The 18,985-nt window shown below is 55.7% G+C and overlaps 1 protein-coding gene across 2 annotated transcripts in view; it reads left to right on the forward strand.

Moving 5' to 3' along the window:
• Positions 1–18,985, forward strand: part of GLIS1 (GLIS family zinc finger 1) — a 280,799-nt gene that overhangs the window by 247,380 nt on the left and 14,434 nt on the right. For both annotated transcript variants that reach the window (XM_037827178.1, XM_037827179.1), the window contains exons 5-6: positions 10,861–11,022; positions 15,764–15,874. In XM_037827178.1, coding sequence (XP_037683106.1) covers positions 10,861–11,022; positions 15,764–15,874 — 273 coding nt within the window. The remainder of the gene's footprint in view (positions 1–10,860; positions 11,023–15,763; positions 15,875–18,985) is intronic.

The raw sequence follows: 18,985 nt of genomic DNA on the forward strand, positions 1-18,985 counted from the left end.
GAAACCTCCACCCATAAACAGGTACAACCTGGCCAGCTGTGGAGGTTGGGAGTGCCCCCCTGCCTCACCTCCCCTTCACCTTGCTGGGTGCCCCTGCACAAACCCTATCCTGCCAGCCTCTCCAGGTAGTCATGGAGGCCCAGTGAGCTGAGCAGATGGGAGGAGTTTCCCACACTGGCCTCGGATCTCACAGCCCCCTCAGTCATAGGGCATAGAGCTCGGGGGCTGGAGTTGAACCTGGGCTTCATCCCTCATTGGCGATTTGACTCTCCACAAAAGGGAAACTCCCTGGGCCTGGGTTTCCCCCTCTGACAATACAGGATTGTTGTATTCACTTGTTCCAGTTTGCTAATACTGCCATTTTGCAAAACATCAGAAATGGATTGGCTTTTATAAAAGGAGTTTATTTGGTCACACAGTTACAGTCTTAAGGCTATAAAGTCTCCGAGGTAGGGCATCAACAGAGTACCTTCATGAAGGATGGCCATTGGCATCCAAAAACCTCTGTTAGTTCAGAAGGCACATGGCTGGCATCTGCTTGCTCCCAGTTGCGTTTCAAAATGGCATTCTCCAAAATGTTGCTCTTGGGCCATTTTGTCCTCTTAGCTGCAGCTGCTCTGCTTCTGGGCCTGTGTGTCTCTTTTTAACGTCCTCCAGAGATCCAATAAAGACCCACCCTGAATGGGTGGGGCAACACCTCCATGGGAATATTCCAATGAAAGGTCTCACCCACAGTTGATTGAGTCACATCTCCATGGAAACACTGAACCAATAGGTTCCAACCTAATCAACACTAATACATCTGCACCCATAAGAGTGCATCAAAGAACATGGCATTTGGAGGGACATAGTAATCCAAACCGGCCCACCACTTAACAGGATGAAGATGTTTAGGGAGAGCTTGATCCAGTTCTGGGTACATAGTATACGTAATAGCTGCTGCTATGGTCCACAGCATTTGGACTGCACATCCACTCATTCATTCATTCAGTCAGTAGGCACTGACTAAAAAACAAACAAAAACAGCAACAGAAACAAACAAACAAAAACTAGGTCAGACCTTCAAGGGCTCAAGGTTCAGATCCAGGCCAGTGCCCTCTGGCCTCCCCTCCCAAGACTCTCTTCCCACCTCTTCCTTCCCTCCTTGCCTCGACACCCCCAAGAAGGGCTGGTGAAGCATGAGGCCATGCAGAGGCCTCAGGAGGTCCCATGGGGGGCTCAGAGATCAGTGACCTCAGGGCCAGAGTCCCCTTCCCAAGGTGAAGAGGTGAGAACTGGACCTCAGCTCCCAGCTGGCTGAACACAGAATTACTTGACATCTTAGAGAATGATCTGGCACTGCACGTCTCTCCTATCCAAATCATTGTTGTGAAATAAAGTAGAAGTTTGTACAAAAATGAGAAGTTGATCCCTGAATGGCCTGCCAGACTGTTGTAACCCAATATATTTTACCCTTAAACGAGAAATGTGTTTGTTTAGAAGCAAGTCACTGGCAAATGCTAAAACTGGAGGCATTTCCTCCCCTGCCCCCACCTCATGCCCTGTTCCCCTAAACCCCCTCAGATTCTTAGAACATGAGAAACTGGGACCTCCCTCCTCTTTGGGCCACGTCAGCCGCAGGGAGGAAACTTGACATACATTAGACACCAACTGGATGCCAGTTCCTACACTGGGCATGCTGTTTCATTTACTTCTAAGGGCTGCTTGCGGTGACCCCATTTTAGAGAGGAGAAAAATGAGGGCAGGATGAGCGTGACTCCCCCAAGCTTGTGGGTGTCAGTGGTGTGCTTGGCACAGACCTCCGTCCGGTGACTTCACAGTCTTCAGCTTGTGGCGCAGTGTCACACACATCACCTGGGAAATGGGGCCCTTGATCCTTCCCCAGGGGCTAGAGGGAGAGAACTTCACCCAGCATCAACGTGCACCAGGCACCACACTTCGGCTTTCCCAGCTTCCCTACACGACCTCGCTTAGTGCTTTTTACACAGGAGGCAGAAGGCTCCGAGAGGGGAGCTCACCAAGTGGGGTGTCCCCAGCCCTGCAGATTCCAACATCTGACATGCACAACCCTCCCCTGTGTGCCTGGAGTGCTGGACTTCCACCCTGTCCCTCCCCCAGCGAGAGCTGGAAGGTCCTCAGGCTTGGTCCATTTGGGGGTGGAGGGGGCATGGATGATGCCGGCTCCTCGGGATGGCCCCCACTGTCCCTCATCCCCTGCCCTGGGTACTGTAAGCTGCACGCAGTGGCAGTAGATTGCCGTGGACTTTTTCCAATTAGATTCTGATTTTCCGCTGCCTTTACTATAAAACTCCAGATGGTCTGGGCTTCACGGTTCCTGGGATATTTTCCCCTGTTATTTTAATTTTCTTTTGTAACACACCCCACATGTGGGAACTGGGCCTTTCAAGCCTCTGTGCAGCATGGGTCAGCCCCGTGCTTTCTTCCCTGCTGTGCCGCCTTGCTCTTCCCTTTCGGTGTGGTGGCATCTCCTCTCTTGGAGGGACTGGGGGGAGGAGGGTACCCTCTTTCCCTGGCCTCCGCTCTGGGCCCGGGCCGGGCTGGCCTTCCTCACCTGGGAATGGGACACATGCTATACACCTGGTTTGAAACCATAGCAGTAGCTCCTGAGTGCTAGGGTTTGTGCTTCACCCAGGGGTCCCTGAGGCAGTGCCCAGAGTGGCTGGGGACACAGACGGACTTGCACGTCAGCCAGACCCTAGGTCAGAGCTCTGACAAGTGAAATGGACTTGCCCAATGTCATTCATTTGGGAAACGTGTTAGCAGGATTTGCACCCAGGCCTCTCTGATGCCAAAACCTGGTGGTGTTGAGGTGAGCAGTGGAGGTGCAGGTGCCACTGAGCCGTCACCAGGAGCCAGATCGTCCTGGTCAGAATGCCCGTACTTGGTGAGATGGGTACTGGCTGCGGCACTGTGGAACCACGAAGGGTTTAAGGAGAGGGTTGCGCAAGTGAATAGCCACGTGCTGCTGCATTTGCTGAGCCACATCAGTGGTTGCAGAGGGTGGTTTCTGTGAAGTGTTTGGGGATCAAAAGAAAAGAGGGTTCTCAGCTGGTTTATTGAGCTGACCAGCTCCAGAATGAATCACTACTCTCTGGGGCTGAATGGAGACAGCCCCGAAAAGTCTGCTTTCCTCTTCCATCTCTGCTTTCCCTGCTCCCTTCATTCTGACTCAACAGACTTTACTGTTTCCAGAAGAGACACAACCCTTTCCAGTCTCCCTGCCTTTGCTTGTGCTTTGCCCTCCACCTGGAATGTTTCCCTTGCACCCCTGCTTGTCCAAATCCTGCCTCGGCATTAAGGCCTTTGTTCTAGTTTGCTAATGCTGCCGGAATGCAAAACACCGGAAATGGATTGGCTTTTATAAAAGGGGGTTTATTTGGTTGCACAGTTAAAGTCTTAAGGCCATAAAATGTCCAAAGTAACGCATCAACAATCAGTTGCCTTCACTGGAGGATGGCCAATGGCGTCTGGAAAACCTCTGTTAGCTGGGAAGGTACGTGGCTGGCATCTGCTCCAAAGTTCTGGTTTCAAAATGGCTTTCTCCCAGGACGTTCCTCCCTAGGCTTCAGCTCCTCAAAAATGTCACTCTTAGTTGCTCTTGGGGTCTTTGTCCTTTCTTAGCTTCTCCGGAGCAAAAGTCTGCTTTCAACGGCCGTCTCCAAAATGTCTCTGTAAGCTGAAGCTCCTCTCTCAGTTCCAGTGCATTCTTCAAAATGTCCCTCTTGGCTATGGCTCCTCTTCAAAATGTCACTCTCAGCTGCTCTTCAAAATGTCACTCACATCTGCACTGAGTTTCTTCTGTTTGTCAGCTCATTTATATGGCTCCAGTGCTTTAATTTAGACCCACCCTGAATGAGTGGGGTAACACTTCCATGGAAATTATCCAATCAGAGTCATCACCCACAGTTGGGTGGGGCACATCTCCATGGAAACACTCAAAGGATTCCAATCTAATCAGCACTAAAATGTCTGCCCCACAAGATTGCATCAAAGAATATGGCTTTTTCTGGGGGACATAATACATTCAAACCGGCACAGCCTTCCTTCTCCATGAAAGCGTTTGTGAATCCCCAGCCTCCTCCAACTGGAAGGCCCCTAGATCAGCCCCCTTCTTCTACTTTGTTTGGAGCTGTGGGTCTTTTGTGGTCTTTGTTTTCCTGAAGTCCCAGCCCCTGGCACACTGCCAGGCACACAGAGAGGCAGCTATGAGAGGCAGGGAGAGGGTATGAGGCCATGTGTGAAAAGATGAGAGAATGAGGGTGTGCCTTCAGGAAGTGGGGGGGTGGAAGAATGAACGGATGCAGAGTGAGTGATGGGGGTGAGCATGAGCATGAGCAGTGAACGGGGTATGTGGATAAGGGAGAAATAGATGATTGGGGGATGCACGAGTGACTTTCAGAGCTGCAGCGTTTGTCTGACATTTCTCGCACGTGTTGCAGAGAGATGGGTCCCTTCTTTGTCAGAGAAGATGGCAGCTCTGACTGTGGCTTAGCCCAGGCTGGGTGGCTGTGCCCTCTAGTGTGCTGGAAGCAATCCTCCATCCCTGCCCCCACATCCAGGTACCCACCTGGCAATGGGGGAGTCAGAGAACTCCTCTGCAGAGTTGTACACCTGGACATTGGCAGTAGGGAGCCAGTGTCCAAGGCAAAGTCTGCCCTAGTGCCTCAGAGAATTGGGATGTGGGAGAGGACTGTCAGGAAGGCTGCAGACCCCATTGGGTCACAGTGGCATTTCCTTAGGATCCAGCCCCCCCTTGGGGAAACTGAGGCCCAAACCCAGGGATGGTTCCAAAGTTGGCTCCATTTCTGCTCTGCCATAGCCCATGTTTCCACTCTGGTAGCACCTGTGCCCCCAGAACACAACAGTCGTGGATCCCCTCTCCCTGCTTCCTTCCCAGCCTCCACACAGCCCGTGCATGAGGCCCCTTCAAACATTCTCCCTAAAAGGCTGCTTCACTCTCATTGGAGGGAACCCATAGTGCTTGGTATAGGAAGTTTTGGCCAGACCAATGGCAAACACAAACACCAGGGCCCTGCCCTTTACTTCTGGAGTCGGTGAAACGTGACCCACCTCAGAGTCCTCTCGGAGGGCACAGGGGACCTCTGACAGGAAGAACAATAGTGATAACTTTTACGGAGGATGTCCTGTGTGCCATGCTGTCCACCCTCACAACAGCTCTGCGAGCTGGTTGCTATCATCTTTCTTTTTCAGAGAAAGAAACAGCCCAGAGAGGGGCACTGACTTGCCAAGGTCACACAGCAGAGTCATGGCCTTGGCTGAGCCAGGCTCCAGCCCAGGTCTGTCTGCTTCCTGAGTCTGAACCCTTCCCTCTGGGCTCTGACACACAGACCACAGAGGGCCTCCAACGCCAGGCTAGAAGGTTGACTGGACTATGGAAGGCCCCATGAGCCCTGGGGGGATTCTGAGCAGGGAGGTGATTCACAGTTTATAAATAGACCTGGAAAGCCTCAGGGGCTTTCTGCTGGGGCCTGACTGGCTCTGAGTGATGCTATCGGCTGCAAAGCAATAGGGAGGGGGCTCATGGGAAACTCGAGCATGCATGCCCTGGCCTTAGGATTCCAGAAGAGATCCTTCTATCACCATGTGAGCCCTGACTGGTCCTGGCTCCCCAGAGTACAGATGGAGAAACTGAGGCCCAGAGAGGGAAGCAGGTATGTCCAGCGTCCCTGCTCATAAGAGGTTGAGCCAGGACTGGGCCCTGGACTAACTCCCTATCCCAGGAGGGGCTGGGGCCATCCTGTTCCCCCATTTTCGGCCTGCTCCAGGCCCCACACCACAGCCCAGCCTGGGCCAGAGCCTATACCCCTGAGGGAGCCCAGGGGATGATGATAAGGTTAGTCCAAATATCAGGCTTAAGAGGAGGACAGGGGATGAAGCATGAGTGATGGAGAAAGGACATGAGGGGAAGCCTGGAGGCACATGACACCCCCCACACACACACACACATATACACACACACCACACCACACTGCCTCTGCACAGCAGGCCGGGGAGAATGCCACTCCACCTTTTACCTGCTCCGTGGCCTTAAATGATAGCTATGCAACAGTATTGGGCAGGAACTTGGCATAAGATGAGTACTCACTGTGCATTTTCTCACTTAATCTTCACAACCAGCCTCACAGGTGGCAGGGTGCACCTAGTTTTTACAGATGAAGAAACTGAAGCTCTGAGAATTGAAGTGACTCACCTCGGATCACTCAGGAAGTGGAGACATACCTCCATGTCTGTAACCACTGCACTGAATTGCCTCCCTTGTCCCTTGGCCTCCCTGAGCCTCAGCTCCTCGTCACACTTGTCTAGAAGCGGTGGAGAGGATAAGAGGTTACATTTGTGTAAATGCCACGCCAAGCAGAGCTGGGCACAGAGCTAGGTGCTGCAGCAGTGAAAGCTCCCATCCTCCCTCCCTGTGCCTCTGTGGTCCCCGGCTGGGCAGTGGTTGAGCAGGGAGGACCACCCAGGGACCTCGGCAGGCACCGGCAAGCTGAGCCCGAGGACCCTCAAGGCCCTGGCACAGCTCAGGATGCCCTGATTGGGGCCCTGCTCTGCCAGGGGTACCTGTAGCACCTGCACCCCAGACTGGTCCTGATGGGGCAGCACCCCTCCTCCACCTGCTGTTGCGTCTGGCTCCTCTCCCATGATTGCACCCTGGCCCAGCCCCTTACTCAGCCCCAGCCTGCCCCTCAGCTCTCGGAAGCTCCGGGGGTTGGGGGTGAGCAGGACAAGGCTGGGCTGCTGCCCATGGGCGTGGCACCAGCATCCGTGCATATGTACCTTGATGAACACTGGAGTGAGGAGGGCGCACCCACAGGGGAATGTGTACCCCATGCTTAGCAACCCCTATTCTTGTCCCTGAGCCTCAGCTCCTCATCACACTTGCCTAGAGGGCGGTGGAGAGGATAAGAGGTCACATTTGTGTAAGTGCCCCAGCCCCTCCTGTTGGATCACATTTCTAACTCACTCTTTGCCCCCTGAAAGATGCTAGCCCTGGCCCCAAGGAACTCTCAAACTCTCAGCCTTCATTGATGGAGAGAAGACAATGGTTGTTCAGTGAAAACCTAGCCCACCAAGCTCAGCGTTGTAACAGAGGAGTGGCAGAGAGCCCAGTGCGGGCGGTAGTTAGGGAAGGCTTCTCGGTGGAGGTGGTACTTGGGCACCAGGAGTAGTTGTTTGCTAGGTGAGCACCTGAGGGACAGGCATTCCAGGCAGAGGGAGCAGCGCAAGCAAAGACCTAAAGGCATGAAAGTTCTTGACTCGTTCAGAGAGAGCCCTTTACTCCCGCACGCTCCAGCAGGACACAGGTGCAGCCAGGGCTGGTTGGGAGAACCGTGCACACCACTCTGAAGATCCCAAACTTGTGAAAAATGTATGAATTAAATTGTCAGAGTTGGGAGGGAAGGTGTCCAGGAGGAGGGTGGCCCAAACAGAGGCCTGGGGGCGGGAGCAGCTGGCTGAGACAGACGGTTGGGGCAGATAGGAAGAGAAAGACGTTGATATACCGATCTCCAGAGCCGGGTAGATGCTCCTAAACTCGGAGAAATCACGCAGCCCCATGAGGAGTTACTGCCCCTCTGCCTCAGATGTCTTTCCTCCGGGTACCAGCCAGAGAGGAACAAAGAGCCGAGCTCCCCGCCCCCCAGCTCAGGCTCCTCCCCTTCAAGTTGGGATGAACTTGGTACTAGGCCGTTGCAGGAGAGCAAGGGAGGAGAGGAGGGGCGGCTTGCGGCCTATTTACTCCCCAAAGAGGATTTCCTCTGGTTTCGATGCATGGAAAAGGCACAACATCTGGAAGTAGGAAGTGGAACAGCCTCTAAAACCCAGCAGTGGGCGGCTTGCCTTGGACCCGCCCCAGCAGAGCCCAGCCTTCAAGGAAGGAGCTCTCCTGGGGCCGGTCGCTGTCACTGGGTCCTTGTCCTCACATCTGTCCAGGCAGTTCTGCCCTGGCTTCTGCTCCATGCCTCCACCCTTCACCCTGGCTCAGGTTTCGAGATCACTGGCCTCCCTGTCTGTCACCCGGCAGCCAGAGGGGTCTTCTTAGAGCACGTAACTGACCCTGTCCCTTCTCATCTTAAGGCCTTGCCATGGTCCCCACTGCCCCCAGGGTGGTTCCAGACTCCTTGGCCTGGCATTTGAGCCCTCACATCTGGCCTCAGGCCTTCCTGCCAATTCCTCGCCCATAACAGCCCAGCACTAGCCCCCTCAATCTGCATTGACCAAGCACTCAGCCATTGCAGGGGCCTCAATAACCCACAGGGGATTTGTGTCATGTTCACACTTCGGAGTTTTGAGCCCGCCATCCCCTTGACCTTCAAAGCCAGGCGCCCTGTTCTTTGCAATCCTAGTCACTGTGCAAGGTGCGGGTTGACCAGTGCTTGCATAAAGTGAATGCCCCCGTGTTGGCAAAGCTACCTGCATCTCCCACACCTCCTACCCTCTCTCCAAACCCCGTGCAGCCCTCCCACCTCCAGGCCCCTGGCCTAGGTGCCTCCTCTGGGCTGCCAGAGGCCCCGTGTTTCCCTCCGTTAGAGCTCCCACCACATTGTTTTATTGTGGCAGTTTATGTGGACGGCCTCCTCGTGGCCTGTGTGCTCCTGGAGGGGAGGACCTGTGCCTGGGCTCTCTCTGCATCTGGAGCCAGTCTGTCCCACAGAACTGCCCGCAACAAAACTCTCCAGATGTTCTGGACTGCCCTGGATTAGGGTCACTGACCTCTCAGGGGCAGGAAAATAAGCCAGGTGGTTCACAAGGTCTGAACTCTGCCCATGGTCCTCTCCAGGCACCCGCCATAAACTTGCTAACAGTTAGAGTACCTTTAAAAGTGGGGAAGGAGTGGCAAGAAGACCCTGCCAGCTCATAAGGAGAGGGTGGTCAGGTGTTCCAGATGTGGACAAGCTTGCAGGAACCTTCATCCTTCTGCAGACAACCCCTTGAGAAAGGGTGTGGAATTGCAGGTTGTGCGCGTTCTAGCTCTTGGGGGATGCGGCTGCCCCATTTCATCAGGGCTGCTGGCTGCTGGGAGCCCAGGCTGGTCCCTGGTTCAGAGGAGTGGGATTATCTGGATGGGGTCACAGGGTCCTGTCTGGGTTAGGTGCTCATGGTTGGCACTTTAACCCTGGGCCTGGTGCTGAAGCTGATGGCTCGGGAGAGGGAGCCTGCCTCCGCTGGCTTCTGTCTCCTGAGAGTCACCTCCCCTGCCCACCTGCCCCTGTGAAGGCAGCAGGGATAGCAGGGCCGCCTGGGCTTTGGCGTCCAGCTTGGCCCAAGTCTTGTTTTTGCCACAACCCAGCCGTGTGACCTTGGGCAGGTCACTTTGCCACATGAAGCCTCCATCAGTTCATCCATCAAATGATGGGGACATTGATGCCAGGTGCTTCCCAGGGTCGTTGTGAGGTTAAACACCCAGCAGCATACCTGGTGCAGAGTAGATGTCAGCCAGCGTTGGTGCTGTCCTCCCACACCTGGGGGTGCATCTGCGTCAGCCCGGCTGTAACTTAGTGTGGAGAAGCGGGAAGGATCAGCCCATCGCACTTCAGGGATCGCAGTGGGTTTCCTCTATCTGGCAGCATTTGAGCTGGACTTTGAATGCCGGGGTGGGGCAGTGGGGGGTGGTGGTGGTGGATTTAACAGGTGTTACAAAACAAAACCACCTTCCTTGCTGAGCATATTGCATAAGCAAAGGCTGCAAATTGCCCGGCTGACTGCTGATACTGTTGCTAGGGTATGGGATGGGAGTAAAGAGGCAGGGAAGTGTGGAGGTCACAGGGGCTCGAATGCCAGGCCAGTAGGACAGTCAGCAGAGAGCACAGGATCCGACGTCTATGTCAGAGGACTTCTTCCCCGATAGCCTGGAGAATGGAGGGAAGGAGACAGGGAGAAGTTGAAAGTTAGAGACTCTCCAGGGAGAGAGGTTGGAGCTGGGCCGAGGCTGCAAGTATGGGTGCAGCCTGGGGCCACAGGAGGAGGGAATGAATGGGGAGGAGGCCGCACACCTGCTCTTTCCTCCACTTGCCCCCCACTGTGATTCATGTGTTGTTCTGGGTTCCCCCACCCCTACTCCCAGACCAGGAGCGCCATATCCGCACTGTGCCCCACTCCGTCCCCACCCCTCAGCACAGGGCATGGTATAGTGTGGGCACTGGACAGCTGGAGACCACTTGATAGATCTGGGACACTGCAGTTCACAGTGTGGTTGTTGTCCTGAGGAAGTCACCACTGGTGCTGCACTCTGGGGGGACAGAGCCCTTGGACAGTCACGGTTTCCTAACCCATGAGGTCCTCTTATCAGTCCTGAGTGGTGGCCACAGCCTGGAGTTTTTGGACAAGGAAATAAGGCACAGAGAGGACAAGAGCTCTATCCAGTGACTTACTGGGGCAGAGCCTGACTCAAATCCAGACCTCTGGTTCCAATTCTGGGGTCTCTGCACTACGAGATGCTGCCTGCCCTCCCCTCATGTTGGTTTAGGGCTGAGCTGTAGTCGGAGCAGCTGGGAGTGTCCAGATGGCTTGGCAGTGGGGGAGTGTCTTTCAGATCCATAGGTGGAAGGACCACTTTCTTCTCTAGCCCAAGTGGCCCACTTCTAAGTCAGCATGAATTCTTTGCTGGAAAGAATTCTCAGTTGCAAAGTCTGGGCCCTGAGTGGTTCCAAGGTTGCTGAATGGGAGCTCCTGGAGGCCTTGGGCTGGACCAGGTGGGGTAGAGGATGTGGGGCCGGGCAGGCCTGAGGCTCCCTCCCTAGCCCAGGGTTGGGGGGAGCTTGCCAGGCTGGGCGGTGGACCCCACAGGGCCTGCCGAGCACACCTCACCAGCTTCTCCTGCAGTTTGAGGGCTGCAGCAAGGCCTTCTCACGGCTGGAGAACCTCAAGATCCACCTGAGGAGCCACACGGGTGAGAAACCGTATCTGTGCCAGCACCCCGGCTGTCAGAAGGCCTTCAGCAACTCCAGCGACCGTGCCAAGCACCAGCGCACCCACCTCGACACGGTAGGCCCTGAAGGCTGCGGGGAGGGCAGGGAGCAGGGGATGTGCACCCACCTCCCACCCCCTCATCTAAGGCAGGGTGGGGGCCGGCATCCCTGCAGTAACCCTCCTATTGTCTTTAGCCCTGTTGACATTTTGGGCAGGGGCTGGGAGTGTAGGAGCTGGTGGCATCCCTGGCTTCTATCCTAGCTGCCAATAGCACCCCATCCCCGAGTTGTGACAACCAAACATGTATCCAGCTATTGCCAAGTGAACCTTGGGGAGGGGCAGACTCGCCCCTGGTTGAGAACCACGGCTTTAACCTGTGGGGACCAGCTACCCCCAGCCCAAGCACCAGCGTCCTTGTATGTCTCCAGGGAGGGAGTGGGCTCACATTCCCCTCCCCTGGGCCTGTCAGCCACCCCAAGCAGGCTGCTTCCTGCCATCCCTGCCCCCTCCACAGAGACAGGTCAGAGGCTCTCCACGGCTGCACTTTGTCCCCTGAACACTGTGGCAGAGGGTTCGAGGTGAGACAGCGGCTAAGACCCCAGGCTCCTTCAGTAGTGACCTGAGCATCTCTTTCTACCCCGCGTCCCTCGTTTGTGCCTGGCAGTGTAATCATCCATAACTTTAACAGTGTTGGCACAAGCATTCCCTCTCATGTGTGTTATCAGTTATCAAAGCACTTCCTACAGCATCACCTCCCGTGACCTCATCCCAACCTTGCAAATCAGGGGGGTCCTAGCCCATTTGAGAGATGAGGGATCAGGGCTCAGGGAGACTCGGGGCCTGCTCATGATCACAGAGCTGCAGAGCTGACTCAGACCTGGGCCTCCGCACAGGTGAGGGGTGCACTCACCCCGGAAGGACCCCAACCCCCCGTGTGTGGCAGGAGACTGGGGTCCACAGCCAGAGTCCACAACTGGGCTCCAGGCCTGTGTCTGTGAGGGTGGGGTCGGGGGGAGCTGAGTGGCCATCCAGCCTAGCCTGGCTGGTATACAGGGGGGAAACTGAGGCCCATCCCGGGAGAGTCAGAGTCAAAAAGCAGAAGTCAGAGCTGAAAGAACACTGACAGCCCTTTTCCTATGGCTGGGAACACTGAGACTGGGAGAAGATTGGGTGGGAAGTGGGGAGTGCAGAAAAGAACAGGAAACTCATGTCCTGGGGTCCAGCCCAGGCCCTGGGTTGGATGTTCTCCACATACTGCCCCTGTCCCAGGATTTGATCCTAGTGGTAAAGTAAGGGCCTATACCCATTTTGCAGACAAGAGAACTGAGACCCAGAAGGCTGAGTTATTTGCCCCCAGCTCACAGCTGAGTAAGCAGCAGAGCCAGGATACAAACCCGGCTCTATCTGACTCTAAGTCCAGTGCTCTTTGGCAAAAAAAGCTCAGTGGAATTGAGCAGAGGGGATGAAGGCTAAAAGGGATAAGCCTGGAACCCCTGAGCCACTTCTGTCCCAACCCTGAACCCAACCCCTCTCCCCACCCAGGATTCACTGTCACAGGCTGTGTTGGGGACGTGAAGTGGGGGTCATTCGAACACATCCCACTGGCCCTTCATTACCTTTTCACAAGCCCAGGCCTTGGGGCCCTGGGAGCCCCGGCCCAGACCCTGAGAGGAGCGGGTTTGGGTCCCAGCACCCGGGGTTCTGCCTCCCTCCCAGACGCCACAAGGCAGCACCAACAGCACCAGGCCTCTCTGCCCCCCGCTCCCACCCCTCCCGAGCCTGGGGAAAATCTCTCCAGGCCTCTCCGGGTCACCTGCCCTGACTTACCCCCTTCCTCTCTCCCTCCTTACTGCATTTCCTGGCCACAGCCCCAAAGCAACAGGCCTCCGGCCCCCACTTGGTGTGCGAACAGAGCTCCAAGGGCTAGGTCAGGTCAGGCCCAGAATGAGCCTGCAGGGTTATCTTAGGCCTTCTTCTCCCCAAGGGGTCCCCACGAAGCCTGGGAGGTGCAGCCACCCAGCCCAGCACCCTGCTCGTGCCCCACTCCCACATAAACACGGGCAGGCAGCTCCACGTTGCTAGATTGCTTTCCCAGCATCCACCATTCAGGGGGCCTGGGGGTCAGGACCCATGCAGGGTGGGGCCTTGTTTCCAGAGAGGAACCAGCCACATCTCCAGCTCCTGTCTGATATCAGAAAACGGGGGATGCTCTCCATGGGGCAAGCAAGTTTAAGGAAACAGACGCAAAGGCCCAGGACATGGTCTGTGCAACGAATACCAGTGCCCTCCTTTTCTGTTCTATTACTCATTGGCTAAATGCTGATCCAATCCTGCCATGTTGCAGGCACTGAGGGTGAGTTTTGAGCCCTGGCTGCCACGGACTCCCTGTGTGACCTCAAATAAGCCACTGCCCTGCTCTGGGCCCTGGTTTCCCCATCAGCAAGATGGGAGGAGATAATCTCTCCTTTGCCCACTTCACCAGACCACTCAGGGCTGCCAAGGAGAGGAGGCGCCCTAGCAGAGCATCATGCACACATGCTTCCGAGACCTCGGGCAAACCCCTCAGCCTCTATTTCCTCATCTGCAAAATGGAAGCGATTCTCGTGGGGTGGGTGTGAGACGCAGGCGACCCTGGGAGGCAAGTGCTTAGCTAAGGGCCTACGCGTGGGACGCGCTTAATAAACGGGCCGTGATTCTTTGAGCAAAGTGCACCATTCTCGCTGCACGACGATGTTTCTTCTTGTTATTAACCACAAGGCGGCCCTGTCTCTTGGAGCCTGTGCAGCGACTCCAGGCCTGGGATTTGGCTGCTGGCTTGGGACAGGCACAGGGTTTCCCAAGGTTTCACCGGGGAGCTGGGCCTGAGGAATGTTCTGCACACGTCAGGCCCTGGAAAAACAAACACAGAGATGGGCCTCACCATCCCCTTTCCAGGCGAGTGCATCTGCACACACAGAGCTCTGCTTGTTTGCCTTTTGACAAAAAGCCTGTGGATTTGTATCAGCATCCCCAAGGGACAGGGCCTTGGCTCCAAGGCGGGGCAGGGCCCATGAGAGAGTATAAATCAGTGTGTGCATACACGTGTGTGTGTGCATGTGCAAGTGTGACTCGGTTGGGGGTGGGGGCAGGTCTGAGGCACACCTTCCACTCCTCCTGCCCCACCCATGGCTTTCTTTCAGCCAAGTCAAGCTTCTCACTGTTCTGTCTCTCTTTTTGCTCTCCTCCGCTTCTTTAACCTGGCAACTCTCCGTGGCAGCACCAAGGTATGGTCTCTTTCTGCTTCCCCTCCCTCGAGGCCCCTGAGCCTGCGTTCGGTTCGGCCTCACCCTGGTCCAGCAGGGGCAGAGTTGCCTTGAGGTTTTGGGGGGCAGGTCCGTGTGAGCATCTCTGACAGGGAGTCCCTTATCCTTAATCCAAGAGGCGTCCCTTCCTCCAAACAGTCTCCCATCCCGGGAGACCAGAGGGTCCTGAGAAATTGGAACTGCTAGTTGTGTTCAAAAAGGGGTGCTTGATGAATGTCAAGCGCCAGTGGCAGCAGGAGTTCCCAAGCAGGGTGTCGTGGAAGCCCCTATGGAAGCGACCGGAATCCAGTTGGTGCTGAGGATCCCGCACCCTGGGGCAGGCCGTGTGGCCTGAGATGAATCAGGCAGGTCCCTCCCCTGAGAAAAACTCCCAACCTGAAGAACAGAGGGACCCCTACACAGACCCAGCAGGACAGATGGACAGCGCTGCCAGCAGGAAGCTCAGGCCTGTGGGATGAAAGGAGGGACACCAGGAGGGCTGAGAGAGGAGGTGACGTGGCCAGGCAGGAAAGGCAAGGAGGGATGCACAGGTTGCACACGGTGAGACACGGAGCAGCGTGGGCAGGGTACAGGGCACACCGAGGCTGGCATAGCCTGAGGGTGCAGTGGGTAGGGCGGGCAGGGGCAGGGAGCAGGAGGGGCCAGGAGAGGGCCTGAATCCAGAGGGCACCAGGAGCCCCTGAGCTAGCAGGAATGTGGTCGGATCTGCAAGAATGGCCTTCTGATGAGAGGCCAGGGTAGAGCCTGGGATAGGAATCCCAGCCGGAGACCAGGGTGGACTGAACCAGAGCAAGGTAGCGGTGTGGATTTGGAGTCCACCTTTTCTGTTCTAGCTGAGCAGGGAGGGCCAAGACAAGGGACTTCCCGAGCCCTCAGGAGATACACCATCCCACCACCACCAGGCCTGTGTTGTCTGCCAGGCCTGTGTTCCTGCAGCTGTTGGAGGAGGGTCAGCCTGGGTGTCTCGTGGCCCACCTGCAAGTTGTGGTCTGTCCCTCCCCGCCCACGGCCCCACTGGACTCCCCGCCTGGCCCCACCTTGTGCCCCCCACCCCTTGCCTCACTTTCCCTCTCTTCCTCCTCTCTCACGCAGCCACCCATTCTACTCCTTGTCCACTTGCTGCTGCTTTGCAGCTCTAGGCTACAAAGGGTGTTCTTTCCTTGGGGCCAAATAGCCTCAGACTCAGTTTTCCCCATTTTGCAGAGGAGAAAAGTGACACTCAGAGAGGGGAGGCAACTCACCTGAGGTCCCAGAGTTGTGGTAGAATGGAGATGCAGAGCCCGCTGTCCCCTACACCCCCACTTCACTCCCCTTCCCCGCACCCATGGGCAGACCCCTCCTGGCCGGAGACACAGGTGGGAGGGATGGGGCATGAGCCTGCAGCCTGTCCTTTCCCTCCAAGTCCTCACCACCAAAGCTCACACAGCGGGACCTTGGGCCCAGCAGGCAAGGCCTTGGCCCTGGGAGGTGTCTGGCCCCTCACTCGTGCCGCCTCTGGCCCTCTGATGTTACAGAAGCCGTATGCCTGTCAGATCCCCGGCTGCTCCAAGCGCTACACAGACCCCAGCTCCCTGCGCAAGCACGTGAAGGCCCATTCGGCCAAAGAGCAGCAGGTGCGTAAGAAGGTAAGACGGCCTTCCCTGCCAGGCCCACCTCTGCAGACATGCCCTGGCCTTCCGCCGGCCTGCGCCATCCCTGAGCCAGGCACCCACGCTCCCTGCATGCACTCCCCATCCACACACCTGTGGGTGCTGCTGCCCTTCTGTCTGCCCATCCACCTCCCACCATCTACTGAGGGTATCCGTTGGCCCATAGCCCTTCCTTCCTCACCCCAGCCAGCCGTCCACAGACTGTCCACAAGCTCACCCACCTCTCCATCCGCCTGCCCATTCACCACAACTTGTTTTGTAAGCATTTGATGTCAGGTCTTGTATAGGCTCCAGTGCAAAAAAATGGAAAAGCACAATCCTACCTTCAATGGCCTGGCAGGTAGGAGGCTACACAGAGAGAATTGAATATAATATAATTAAGAGTACAATAGAGGCATGCAGATAACAGTCGGGGGCACAGATAAGGGGTCCGCAGCCCATCTGGCGTAGAAGAAGTGACATCAGGGACCAGCCTGCCATAGGCCACTTCCCGGCTCTCCCATTACTGGCTCTGAAGCCTTGAGCAAGTTTCTTGACACTTGGCCTTCCCATTCCTCCCAGCCAGATGGGGACCATAAAGCTTTCCTTAAAGGTGGTTGTGAGGATTATATGTGAAGGTTTTAGAACAGTACTTGGCACAAAGTAATAGCTCAAAACAGAGGTTTGCACATATTTGTATTAAGTTTTGAGGAAGGAGTAAGTACTGGGCAGGTGAAGACAGGTAAGAAGTGGGTGCCCCAGACAGTGACCAACATTCAGCAAAGACTGATGCTTGACACGTGCTGTGTGTGCTGGGTGTCGGTTTCCCCTGGCTGAGCAGCAGGCAGAGCAAGTCACAACAGGCTCACCCAAGGAGCTTGCCCTTTGTCCTAAGGACAGTGGGGTGCCATGGAGGGTTCTTAAGCAGAGAAGGCACATGTCACCTTGAGGTTTAGAAAGGTGTCCCTGGGAGCTGTGTGGAGAATGGGTTGTGGTGAGTGGAGGGAGATCCAAGTCAGGGAGGCCCCTGCTGAGGAGCAGTGAGGTTGTGGGGGCCTGACCTGGGGGGAAGGGGAGGTGGGGGGAGGAGGAACTGGACTGGGCCACTGCTCGGCCAGGTGGGGGATCAGCAGCAGGAGCCCAGGACAAGGTGCCAGTGTCAGATTTGGGGGTGTGGAATGGACAAAGGTGCCCTTTGCCAGAACAAGAAACCTCAGAAAGAAACAGGTCTGCAAGAGAAAAGAGCAAGTTCTGTTTTGGACAAGAAATGTGTGAGCTGCCAAGGGATCCGGGCCACAGCGGAAGGAAGGACACAAACTTGGGCAGAGCCTACCCAGCTGGTGTAACCTGCATCTCCAGAGGACCACCAAGGCCATGGCAATAGGGACACTTGAGTGCCACGTAGGGAGTGAGATGGAGAAACACCAGGGCTCCATCTGGGGTCACCGGCATGACAGAGAAGGACAGAGGGACAAGAGCCCATTCATTCATTCAAGATTTATTGAGCCCCTACTAAATGCCAAGCACCATTCTAAGAACTGTGGAATCTGCCATGAGTAAAACAAGAGAGCAGAGGCCCAGAGGCTGGAGAAAGCAGGCTGGCTTTAGTCCCATGGGGATGGGTCATACAGAGAGGAGATGCTGGGAGCAAGCAGGCCCTTTGTGGGAAAGACTGTGGGGAGGGACAGCCAGCCTCGGACTTTGGTCTTTGTCCCACAAGCAGTGGGGAGCCATTGGCAGCTCTAGAGCAGAGGAAGGACATGGTCAAAACTTGCTGGTAAAAATAAACATTTATGTTGATCCTCAGAGTGGAGGGATGAGTCTTAACCAAGTGCCTTCCTGGCTCAAGGCTGTGCTTGGTGCTTCATAGACTGTATCTCATTTAATCCTCACCATAGCCCTAGAAAGTACTAGGGCTTTATTCCCATTTTAGAGATCTGGAAGAAGCGGCTTAGAGAATTAAGAAACCTGCCCAGAGTCATGCAGCCAGGGAGTGGCAGGCTGGTATCCATCCCTGATCCATCTGTCTCCAAGGCCTGAGCTCTTTCCACCACTCTCGGGTTGCGGGCTGAGCAGGCCCAGGCTTTGGCTGGTTGGGGCTCCACGCCAGGCAGGCTTCTGTCCCCAGCAGATGTTGCCCGAGGACCAGAATCCTGCCCTGGTTTTCCCAGGCCCCATGCTTGGCTCACACTGAGCCCCGGGGACCTGGGGCCACAGATCTGCAAACTTCCCAACAACGAGCATCCATTAAGAGCCATCAGGGATGATGTATCTTTCTGGGTAAAGCGACCCTTGTATTATGACAACTCCTTGGCAGCCATGCAGCGTTTCAGAGAGAATTAGAAATGCTTTTCTTCCTTAATTCTCCTCTCCTGCTGCTCCTAATCCGATCGACATTGTGGTCTGCAAGAACATGCCTTGGCCCTTTTTTGCCAAAAACTTAATTTACATGGAAAACAGCTGCTGGGTCAGGGAGCTGAGAGCCCGTGGAGAGGCTGGGCATGCCTTCTGCGAGACTGGATCCAGGCCCCCCCTGGCCTGGGAGGGTGGAAAAACCCCCAGAGCTGACTCTCAGCTGCTGTGTGACATGGGATGAGGCACTTGCCTTCTCTGTTTTGTCCTGGGTAAAATGAGGGTTTGGACAAACCAATCTGCAGGGCCTCTGGCTCCAGTAGTCAAGCTTTAGGATTTCCCTGTGTGAAGGGTCCCTTCCCATCCAGCTGTCTGTCCCCACACCACCTGGATGTCCCAAGAACAACACTCCCCCCGCCCCCTGCATTCTGGCCCCATCTAGAGAGGTGAAGATGTTCTCAGGCAACTCAGGGCTCTAGCCTGACTTTGGGTTGTTGGGCCTCATCCTAGCCCAAGCTTGCTCTGAGCCAGACAAGCCCAAGTCCATACAGCGGCCTGCTGAGCACCCACCTCTCCTGTGACCTCATGGGGCTCAGCCAGCCATTCACAAAGCCCATTCACAAAACATGATGTTCAGACCCATCATCGTGTTATTCCTCACAGCAACCTGGAGGTGAGGCTGCTTTTTACAGGCAGGGGAGGTGAGACCCAGAGAGGTTAAGTTATTTGTCCAGTGTCACACTGGGAATAAGAAGA

The sequence above is a fragment of the Choloepus didactylus genome, chromosome 2 (assembly GCF_015220235.1).
Source record: "Choloepus didactylus isolate mChoDid1 chromosome 2, mChoDid1.pri, whole genome shotgun sequence".
Lineage (NCBI taxonomy): Eukaryota > Metazoa > Chordata > Mammalia > Pilosa > Megalonychidae > Choloepus > Choloepus didactylus.